At 36.6% G+C, this 12,500-nt stretch overlaps 1 protein-coding gene across 3 annotated transcripts in view; it reads left to right on the top strand.

Moving 5' to 3' along the window:
• gpm6bb (glycoprotein M6Bb) overlaps window positions 1-12,500 on the top strand; it is a 91,676-nt gene that overhangs the window by 63,582 nt on the left and 15,594 nt on the right. For all 3 annotated transcript variants that reach the window (XM_056465993.1, XM_056465992.1, XM_056465995.1), the window contains exons 2-6: window positions 1,047-1,233; window positions 4,383-4,539; window positions 5,854-6,022; window positions 10,035-10,108; window positions 10,183-10,248. In XM_056465993.1, the coding sequence (XP_056321968.1) occupies window positions 1,047-1,233; window positions 4,383-4,539; window positions 5,854-6,022; window positions 10,035-10,108; window positions 10,183-10,248 (653 nt within the window). The remainder of the gene's footprint in view (window positions 1-1,046; window positions 1,234-4,382; window positions 4,540-5,853; window positions 6,023-10,034; window positions 10,109-10,182; window positions 10,249-12,500) is intronic.

Raw genomic sequence — 12,500 nt, 5'->3', positions numbered from 1 at the left:
CTTCCACTAGCTACTGCGCCACTGCGTCGCCTTGCTCATACATTTATGAACATTTTTGTAATATTTATCTTCTAAATTCACAGACGTATTAACTTTTATGTTTTTGGTTTGACAAGCAAAAACACAACCAGTTGAAAAATCCATAGCGTTGAGCCCTGTGTGTTACATTATTTTCTGTGGTGGTTCATTCCACTGTGGCAACCTCTGATAAATAAGGGACTAAGCCGAAGTAAAATGAATGGATGAATTATTTTCTGAAGAGCTGGATTATATGCAGCGTCGCTCATTTATTCTCTTAGGTAAGGCAAGATCTTCTCTCACGGGTCATACTTAAATATCTTGAAGCATTGCAATTGGTACTCGGCCGATCACCATGATAAGGAATCCGTACTCAATATCAGCTGCAAAAATCCTGATTGGAGCATCGCTAGCTTTAGTTTCCAAAACACTTGTCTCAGTGTAGTTGACGAACGCTGAAACAAATATGCCATTGTAAAGTACATATGAAATCAAAACTAACCGTATTGCTTTTGTTAGCTCACGTTGCTAGTTCCGTTTCGAACAATTCACCCGTGTGATCTTTAATTGAAATCTGAAAATGCACTTCCTGTTTGTTTTCAGTTCAATTCTCAGATTAGGTCTGTCTTAGGTAGTGGGCGTGGCTAAAATATTTAACTCCGCCCCTACAGCTGTCAGTATTGACATCAAACAGAGATGATGAGGAGGAGGAGTCTGTTAGGTTGTAATAACTCTCCCCAAACCCTTTCACCCATCTTGCTGAATGAAACCCCTACTTTACTACATCCAATCAGCTCGCTGGAGAAAAAAAAGCCACGCCCACTATTTACTCATTTAATATGATGTTTCTCTACGAACTGCGTCTCAATACCAAAAAAAACAAACAAACTAACAGTCACAGTATCCAGTTCATGTGGACCATAAACAAAATTATATAAGTGTCCTAATGTATATAAATGTGTGTGTGTGTGTGTGTGTGTGTGTGTGTGTGTGTGTGTGTGTGTGTGTGTGTGTGTGTTTGTGTGCAGGTTGTTTTGAGTGCTGTATTAAATGTCTGGGTGGAGTGCCATACGCATCTCTGGTGGCCACGATCCTGTGTTTCTCCGGTGTGGCTCTGTTCTGTGGATGTGGACACGTGGCTCTGACCGGAACCATGACCATCCTGGAAAACCACTTCTCCAGAATCACCGCTGACCACGCCATGCTGACCGACATGTGAGTCAGCAACACTATACATGATCAGTATATACAACACACAAGGGCTGTCATTCACACATTCATTCATTTTGCTTCAGCTTAGTCCCTTGTTTATCAGAGGTCACCACAGCAGAATGAACCGCCAATTATTCCAGCATATGTTTTACGCAGTGGATGCCGTTCCAGCTGCAACCCAGTACTGGGAAACTAGAGCTGTCAATATGGCTGAAAACCAAAATACAAACTTCTTTATGCTCATAAACATATAAGTCTGATGCCACTGTAAACAGCACAAACTGGGCTACAATAATATGTTATCAGCATTTATGTACAGGTGAAGTCTGTATTATTACCCCTACTGAATATTTTTCCTCCAATTTCTGTTTAACGGAGAGCAGATCTGTTCAACACATTTCTAATCATAATAGTGTTAATAACTCATCTCTAATAACTGATTTATTTTCTCTTTGTCATGATGACAGTAAATAATATTAGACTAGATATTCTTCAAGACACTTCTGTACAGCTTAAAGTGACATTTAAAGGCTTAACTAGGTTAATTAGGGTAAAGATATTGTATAACAGTGGTTTGTTCTGAATATTGCTTAAGGGGGCTAATAATATTGACCTTAAAATATCTTTAAATAATTAAAAACTGCTTTTATTCTAGCTGAAATAAAACAAATAAGACTTTCTCCAGAAGAAAAAATATTATAGGAAATACTGTGAAAATTTCCTGAATCTGTTCAACATCGTTTGGGAAATATTAAAAAGTGAATAAAAGTTTCACAGGAGGGCGAATAACTGTATACACACTACTATTATGCTTACAAGATTTTGCCCTTTTTTGTATTTTTTTTTTAATTAATTATTAAAATTAGTTATAATGTTAATGAATAATGTTATTCGTTAAAAATTACAGTAAAATTATTAAACAAATTACTATTTAAAATAATAAATATACAGTCAAATGTAGTTTATTTCTGCGATGTAAAAACATCACACTTTATTTTGATGGTCCGTTTGTTGAATTAAAGTTGCATTGCATCTACATGCCAACTAATTCTCATTAGATTATAAGTAGACTGTTAGGTTGGGATTGGGATTAGGGTTAGTGTAGGTTGACTAGGCATGGGCTAGTATGGCATTCTGACGGTATGATAACCTTTGATAAAAATATCATAGTATCATAATTACTGCGCTAAAACAGATTCTTTTTAAATGTCTGGGTTAAAAACAAAAACTTTCTACCCTTTTGAACACAATATATATTATTTTGAGGAACATTTACAATATTTTTTTCATTCCTTTTCCTTCAGCTTAGTCCCTACTTTATCAGGGTTTGCCACAGCGCAATGAACCGCCAACTATTCCGGCATATGTTTCATGCAGCGGACTGTGGGAAACCGGAGCACCCGGAGGAAACCCACGCCGACACGGGGAGAACTCCACACAGAAATGCCAACTGACCCAGCCGGGACTTGAACCAGAGAGCTTGCTGTGAGGCCACAGTGCTAACCACTGAGCCACCGTGTCACCCCTTTTTCTGAATTTTCGCTTTGATAAATAATAAAGTGTTCAGAAAAGCAACGCTTGTATATATTATAGAATATTTTATATATCACATATAGAGCCTGTTGTAGCATCACAGATGCCTTTTATTAACACCTTTAATCAGTTTAGTCTGTCTTCAGTACATTTTATTTTAATTACATTTTTATGCATGTTTAATGCCAAACCCCAGCAATTTGATTTGTCCATATTTGACCCAACATTTGGGTTACGACAACCCAGCATTTATTAGAGTGTAATATTTCCGGAAACTGAAAGAGATGGCTCAGTGGTTAGCACTGTGGCCTCACAGCAAGAAGGTCACTGGTTTGAGTCCCGGCTAGGTCAGTTGCGTTTCAGTGTGGAGTTTGCATGTTCTCCCCGTGTTGTTGTGGGTTTCCTCCAGGTGCTCTGGTTTCCCCCACAGTCCAAACACTGCGCTATAGGGGAATAGAATGAATTAAACTGACTGTAGTGTATGAGTGTGCGGCGGGAACGGCATCCGCTGTGTGAAACATATGCTGGAATAGTTGGCGGTTCATTCCGCTGTGGTGACTAAGCCGAAGGAAACTGAATAAAAGAGAGTGCATTTTCTTCAAGTTTACCCAATCATCATTCAGCATTACTAAATCTCCCCGGATCAGTTTGTTTTCTCTCTCTGAGCTCCAGATTCATGTCTTGTAATGATAAGACTCACCTGTTCCCGGATCAGCAGTTCAAACAGTGAAATCCACTCACATCTGCAGATGATTTTTCAGCTTCACATTTATTCCGTTCTCCATCCTGAACCTGTAATGAAACTCATGTGTGGTGATGAGCAGTAACAGTTCATATGCATGCTGTAGCAGCCAGTGGTGCTGTAAGAATGGGTTTTAACCACAGCCGTTCGAACTGTAGTGGCTAAAAAGTTATCAGCATGATGGTAAAAAACTGTACATTTCTAGTCAAACCACTCTTCTGCAATCCAAAAACGTAAATACGGGCAGTATTAATAGCTATAAATGTGGGAGAGCGCTGATATTATGTGATTGTATTGTATTTCAATATGGAGGAATTAAGGGTTCATGTTAAGTAGCTCACAAATACTTGAAAATGAATTGTTTTAATGACAATAATTGTCTATGATTACTGAATTAATTACAAAATAACTGTATAAAATGATCAAATATGACATGATAAAACATGATTAAGCTTAAATGTAAAAATAAAATGACCAGAGGTAGAAGGAGGGACAGGGGGAGGGAGAGACAAAGAGAGTAAGCAGGCCTCTAGAAGCCTGAGAGCAGTAGAGCCAGAGAAGATAGACTCTAGAACAGGAGAGAAGCAGAGCAGGAAAAGAGACAGAGCAATGTTTACCAGCTATTTTATCTCTTTCTTGACCATGTGATCAAAATACTGAGGCATTCAAACTGACCAATCAACATGTGACCACATTGTAAACCCCCAAAGTCCACATTCCAGGCCCTGGTCTGAAATCGCCTACTACTCAGTAGTACTGCATTTGAATATAAACGTACTATGCTGTTAGAAAAGTACGCTCTATATAGTATGAATGTGAGTGATTTTTTCAGTACTGTCTCCACCTCTGGTAACCGCTGTGTTTTCTGGTTCTCCAGAGTTCAGCTCATGCAGTACGTCATTTACGGCATCGCCTCCTTCTTCTTCCTGTACGGCATCATTCTGCTGGCCGAGGGATTTTACACCACCAGCGCGGTAAAGGAGCTGCACAGCGAGTTCAAGACCACCGTCTGCGGGCGCTGCATCAGCGGGATGGTACGAAAACTCACGCAGGACACTCACAACACACGTCCAGCTTTCATTTCATTAATACAAATATAACCCTCATCTGTACTACTGTATACTGTGCTGAATACATGTACACCTAATCCATTCATAGACAGTTAAAGTCAAAATTATTCATCCTCCTGTAAAATTTTAATTATTTCTAAAAGTTTTGTCTATCAGACACTTTTTAATATCATAATATTTTTAGTAACTAATTTATTTAACTAAATATTGCCGTGCATCAGGATGATAATGCACCAATACACACAGCAGGACTGGTGACAGAGTGGTTGGATGAACATGAAAGTGAAGTTGAACATCTCCCATGGCCTGCACAGTACCCAGACCTAAATATTATTGAGCAACTTTGGGGTTAATTGAGTCACTTTCTGCATTAATTATTAATTAAATACAATAGTCAACATTTGAAAACTTTTTGAACAATTATTGAATAGTTTATAATATAGTTTTAATAGTTTAATAAAAATTATTGAACAACTCTCTAAAAGTTTCACTCACTTCAAATGTTGACTGCTGTATATAAATAAAAATCTGCCAATTATCTAAGCAAAATAAGCTTATTTTTACTTTGAAGTAAGGGTTATTTCAGATAGTTTTGTTTGTTTTATGGAAAAACTAGTTTAATTTTGGTATATTATTTCTGAAAACAGAACAATATGTTTTGCTCGTCTAGAAAATGCTCCTTGATTTCAGAATTGCTAGATAATTAGACAATAAACAAGACAAATACTGTCAGAAAAGCATCTTTTGTAAAATAAATTGCTTAATATAATTTATATCTGTATAAAATAGGCTCATCGTAGTCAAAATATCGAGTTTTACCATGTGTGAATCCATCCAGACAATCCCTGGATCTAACAGGAGCACTTTTAGCTCCGCTTCGAATAGATTGGCTGTTTGTGTTTAATGCCATGCTAGCTTCTATGGCTAGTTTCCACCATCAACAGCAGCGATGCAATATCAAAATAATTGAGCAAAAATACATTGTAAAAGCTTAATATAGTTTATATCTGTATTTATATCTGTTGTGTTTTTTTTTTCTTGTCACGAAACTAGCGAAAAACACGTGGCGTGGCGTTAAACACGTCATGTAAAAGATGGATAAAACATGTAAGGGGCTAAAATATCATTGATAATGGTTTTAAAAAGTCCATTTACTTGGTGAAACCTGTAGAAACCCTGGGTTAAACTCTAATGAGCCTATTTAAAAAAAACAAATGCAAATGATTAAAGGCTGCAGCTTCTCGTGCTGAATTTCTCCCAACTCTTCCTCTTCCTCAGTTTGTGTTTCTGACGTATATCCTGGGCATCGCGTGGCTCGGGGTCTTCGGCTTCTCTGCGGTGCCTGTGTTTCTCTTCTACAACATGTGGTCGACCTGCGCAGCCATGCGTTCACCGGTGGCCAACCTGACCTCCATCGACAGCATCTGTGTGGACGTCCGTCAGTACGGTACGACACTTTCAGCTAGGGGCACACGTAGGCCTGTCACAGTAATCAATATATGGACTTATCGCACAACACATGGACATGACCTCAGTCATTTTTGGTGATGCAATATATATCGCCCATACCAACACTAGCAACACTTTAGCTCAGGGTTGTCCAAACTCGGTCCTGGAGGGCCGGTGTCCTGCAGATTTTAGCTCCAACTTGCCTCAACACACCTGCACGGATGTTTCTAGAAAGCCTAGTAAGTGCTTGATTAGCTAGCCCAGGTGTGTCTGATTGGGGTTGGAACTAAACTTTGCAGGACACCGGCCCTCCAGGACCGAGCTTGGACATGCCTGCTTTAGCTCAACATCTCTATCGGAGCTGTCAGTGGTTAAAAAACACTATACTGTAAATTCATTCATTCATTTTCTTTTCCGCTTAGTCTCTTTATTGATCAGGGGTTGCCACAGCGGAATGAACCACCAACTTATCCAGCATATGTTTTACGCAGCAGATGCCCTTCCAGCTGCAACCCATCACTGGGAAACAGCCATACACACTCATTCACAACGGACAATTTTACCTTACCCAATTCACCTGTACCGCATGTCTTTGGAGTTGTGGGGGAAACCGGAGCACCCGGAGGAAGCCCACGCCAACACGAGGAGAACATGCAAACTCCACACAGAAACACCAACTGACCCAGCCGAGCCTCGAACCAGCGACCTTCTTGCTGTGAGGCAACAGCACTACCCACTGCACCACCCACTGGGTGTCTGACAGCTGAAAATAGATCTGGTAGCCTCGGTTTGTTAACATTTATTACTATTATTAATTTAAGATCTGCATGTTCACATTCTGATTGCCTCGTTATTAAATTGTTAAATATAACTATAATTAAATTAAATATTCATTCATTTATCCCTTTATTAATCCGGGGTCGCCACAGCGGAATGAACCGCCAACTTATCCAGCACATGTTTTATGCAGCGGATGCCCTTCCAGCTACAACCCATTTCTGGGAAACATCCACACACACTCATTCACACACACACACACACACTCACTACGGACAATTTATCTTATTCAATTGACCTATACTGCATGTCTTTGGATTGTGGGGGAAACACCCGGAGGAAACCCACGTGAACGCAGGGAGAACATGCAAACTCCACACAGACACTGACCCAGCCGAGGCTCGAACCAGCCACCTTCTTCCTGTGAGGAGACCGCACTACCTACTAAAAGAATATAAATATTGAGTTATTTAACAGAGTTTTAGATATAATATAATGTCATTCTGGCATTATATAAAGAGTGGCATAAAGAGGTCCTAAAATAATAATAATATTGTTTATCGCAATATATTTTGGTGCAATTCATCGTACATCAGAAAACAGATACCGTGACAGGCCTAGATGCACGATGTTGGACAAAACTGACATTGCGATATTTAATTTTTCTGCGATACATACTGCGATAATGAGGATTATTTCACCAGATGACTTGAGTCTTTCTTTTTGTTTTGAATTTGTCATTTTAGATTGATTGGGAATAATACGTCTGGATAAAATGTAATAACCAATCACAAACATTGATAAATACGTTCTCATAGATACAAATGAAATGAACAGTGCTGTAAGCTAAACAATAAATTAACCCACTGAACAAAACAGTCTGCTTTGTTAATCTTAAATCAAAATATGCCCATCTGGTTTTACACTGGAACGGCAGTCCTGCTCTGATGACCCTGATTGGCCAAAATATGTTTAGCCACACCCCTCCAACCAGAGCTCCAACATAAATCCCCGCCCTCTACTCGATATTCCATTTCAGTTCCATGCATCATCATACTAGAGGGAATAATAATAATAGAAGAACGATAATACTGAAGCACTGTGATGATGCACTGATGGCTGAGGCCTTTTATAATCAGCTAAACAACATAGCAGATATTTACAATGTGCTGGAAATGCTAGTTTGTCTGTTAATCATCACACACATGTATATCTGATCATCATCATCTGTCAAAAACTGAATCACATCATGCAGACTGATGAAGCACATGCTGGAGTTTATTTACTAAATGTGTTTCCATAATGATTTATGTGCATTTTCGTATTATATCAAAAGTGTATCCTACTCAGTTGTGTGCATTAGGTTTTAATGCGCTTTTTCAGGATTTATGCAGATTTTGGCATTTCCAGTAAGCATTTTTGTCATGCAATTATTCCAAAATGTGGATAAAAATAGGTGGATGTGTAACGCTTCTCCTCCGATGATACAAATCACTCAGCCGGACACAAAGAACTGCGTTATGCAGTGTTTATTCTGTAATAGCAACATATCCTCTGGCAACAGTATGCATTTAAACATGCATCTGAAAAACCAAACACAAACTAAAAATTCACCCCTGCTCATATTGATCATTCCACTTACACATATCATGAGCAAATTAAACCACACAGTTTGTCACACGGCAATCATTCGATACATTTCATACTAAATATCACTTAGGGCTCTATTTTGACGATCCATGCGCAAAACGCAAGGCGCAAATGCATTAAGAGCGTGTCAGAATCCACTTTTGCTATTTTAAGGACGGAAAAATCCGCTTTGCGTCGTGGTGCATGGTCTAACAGGGTTGAGCTTGTTCTCTTAATGAGTTACAGGTGTGTTTTGAGAATAAACCAATCTGAGTCTCATCTCCCATTCCTTTTAAGAGCCAGTTGCACTGCCCCATAGCGCATTTGCTATTTACATGGCGGACTTTGTAAGTGTAAAAACTGAACGCTTCACTGGAGAGAAAACAGTCAAACAGAGCATCTACAGCTCGAGAATGAGAGATGAGCCTCCTCATTGTTTACTTTCGCTCTCATGGATAGGGAAACGTGTTGTACGCACAGACATCCGTTAGCCTATACATAATTAATTTCGTTTGTTAAGCACAAAGATTTGTTTCAAAACTATTTCTAAATTCAGTTCTAATTTCCAGCAAACGAATAAATGAACAATAATAATGAAGTGTGCTCAAAACACTGAGTTATATCCAAACACACATGCTAAATGCCCCATATGGTCTAAAACCTGACAGGTGAACAAATCTAAGCTTGTTTTAATAAAACAAATATAAATATGCAGATAATGAATGATGCTGATAATAATAACATTATACTAAAGCAAATTGTTATGAATAAACTGAAAAAGCCCCCCCGAGATGAAGAAAGCATGAAGGTATGGTTTTTATATTTCTGTAGGCTAGAAAATAATATGTTTTGTAATATTTTAATCCTTTATTTTTATACCCTATAGGCTATATATCCTTACTATATCCTATATATATCCTTAATTTTTTAATTCTTTATCATTTGTAAAGATATTTGCGTACTGTACATTCTATGTGTATTAAGCAATGTGTAAGCGATGTGCACAACTAACGTCCTCTGTGCTGGACTATAGACCAGCTTTGATCTGATCTATTGAACCGTCTATTTAAGTTCCTCAAAATAGCAACGCGCCAGCAATGTGCCTCAACAAGCCTCCTTTATTAGATCAGAACACCTATGGGCACACATATGAGCGCAAATGCATGTGCTATTTAAACAGCATGGCTCAAAACGTCAAAACCACTCTTGTGCCGAGCTGAAACTAGCAAACAACAATTGCGTCGCGCCTTGCGCCACATTACTCCGGGTGTATGAAAGGGCCCTTAATGTTCATATTAGGGTTGTATGTGATATTAACGTGAAAAAATCTGGAATTTTTTACTCATTTTGCTGGAGCACATTTTACCTCTCTACATTTAGCAACCATCTCTGCTGGAGGCGGGGCTTTGCAGGTTAAAGGTGAAAGAACAAAACTACCTATTGTTGCCACAAGAGGTCTCCCAACAACCATAAAATAAACATTTTTTGGTGAAAGACAATTAAACTAATGTTGTTTTAACCCTGTTACATCTGGAAACAGCTAATGATAGAATTAAATTTAGAATCTCTAAATTTGATCATCTTTTGTTAATTTGTTCATTCAGGTATTATTCCTTGGAACGCAACACCGGGCAAAGCATGCGGCTCAACACTGGGGGACATTTGCAACACCAGCGAGGTAAGAAAAACACTTTTATCACTTCATAAGATGTCCAACAGTGAATATACATGATTTGTGTTTGTCTGTTTCAGTTCTATCTGTCTTATCATCTGTATATTGTGGCCTGTGCCGGAGCCGGAGCCACAGTCATCGCTCTGGTAAGCAGAAGATTCTTTTATGATCACACAGAGCTGGGTAGATTACTTCTGAAATTCAGATTACAAATGACATGACAAAATCTGTAGCCAGTAATATTATCTGATTACACATTTATGGTGATGTAATCTGACTACTCTTTGGATTACATTTTATTACATTTATGGTGATATAATCTGACTACTCTTTGAATTACATTTAGATTACTTTTATGGTAACGTAATCTGACCTGTTTGGATTACACTTATGTTACTTTTATGTTAATGTAATTGGACTACTTTTGGATTACATTTAGATTACTTTTATGGTAACACAATCTGACTACTTTTGGATTACACTAAGATTACTTTTATGGTAATGAAATCTTACTACTTTTGAGTTACATTTAGATTACTTTTATGGTAACGTAATCTGACCTCTTTGGGTTACACTTATACTACTTTTATGTTAATGTAATTGGACTACTTTTGGATTACATTTAGATTACATTTATGGTAATGTAATATGACTACTTTTGGATTAAATTTAGGTTACTTTTGTGGCAACATAATCTGACTACTTTTGGATTACACTAAGATTACTTTTATGGTAATGAAATCTTACTACTTTTGAATTGCATTTAGATTACTCTTAATGGCAACGTAATTTGACTACTTTGGATTACGCTAATTACTTTTATGTTAATGTAATTGGACTACTTGTGGATTACATTTAGATTACTTTTATGGTAACATAATCTGACTACTTTGGATTACACTTATATTACTTTTATGGTAATGATATCTCACTACTTTTGAATTAAATTTAGATTACTTTTATGATAATGTAATCTCACTAGTTTGGATTAAACACATTTTATGTTAATGTAATTGGACTACTTTCGGATTACATATAGATTACTTTTATGGTAACGTAATCTGACTACTTGGATTACACTTATATTACTTTTATGTTAATGTAATCTCACCACTTTGGATTACACTAATTACTTTTATGTTAATGTAATTGGATTACTTTTGGATTACATTTAGATTACTTTAATGGTAACATAATCTGACTATTTTGGATTACACATATTACTTTTATGGTAATGATATCTCACTACTTTTGAATTAAATTTAGATTACTTTTATGGTAATGTAATCTCACCACTTTGGATTACACAAATTTTATGTTAATGTAATTGGACTACTTTCGGATTACATATAGATTACTTTTATGGTAACATAATCTGACTACTTTGGATTACACTTATATTACTTTTATATTAATGAAATCTCACTACTTTTTAATTAAATTTAGATTACTTTTATGGTAACGAAATTTGACTACTTTTGGATTACATTTAAATTACTTTTATGGTAATGCAATCATTCCACTATGGCGACCTCTGATAAATCAGGAACTAAACCGAAGGATTGTGAGTGAGGGTAACGTAATCGGACTACTTTTGAATTACATTTAGATTACATTTGTGCTAACACTGATTTGATGTCACATATATTGAAGTATTTTAAAAAGTATTTTACTCTTGATTGTTGTAATCTAATGTAACTACCCAGCTTTGTATGTATATCTATGGGGTGTTTGTTCCTCTTCCTTCTCCTTTTGTCCCTTCATTCCCAGCGCCATTTACTGCGAACCATGAGCTTTAATTCTGAATGATCTAATGGTTAGTGAGGAGACGTCCTACTAAAATAAACCTGCTTAATTCACTATTATTTAAAAATATGCTCAGTGTACGCTGTTATACATAGTCTTTTTGATTATCTGGTATTCTTCACTGACGCATGATGGGAGATTCAGAGTGTTATTGAAGCTTTAATAATACTGCGACAATGAATTTGAGCAAAGCTAGATGATTGAAATTATAATCAATAACCCTGTCAATACTGGAAGTGTCTGATGTGTCACATGATCAGTTATTATGATCAAGACATTGCATAGCATTTTTGTATTTTTTAATTGTATTAAATGTATTATATTATAAATATTTAAAAATCATGAAATTCACCTAATTTTATTTGTGATGCTAATTTAAATGTAATTAATTTGATTTAATTTAAAATAATATTAAATAAATAATTGTTTTGTTTTTACAGATATTTTTATTTATTAATTTTTTTTTGTACACATATATTTGTCTGTTTTAATTACTTTTTTATTGAGTTAAATGTCATTGTAATTAGAAAATACGTAGTTTTGTCATGCTTTTCACTCCACTTTTTGTGTAATTTCTGTCTACATTAAATTC

This window comes from Danio aesculapii, chromosome 9, assembly GCF_903798145.1.
Source record: "Danio aesculapii chromosome 9, fDanAes4.1, whole genome shotgun sequence".
NCBI classification, from domain to species: Eukaryota; Metazoa; Chordata; class Actinopteri; order Cypriniformes; family Danionidae; genus Danio; species Danio aesculapii.
Note: the sequence above shows the minus strand (reverse complement) of the source record. Positions and strands in the feature narration are given on the sequence as shown.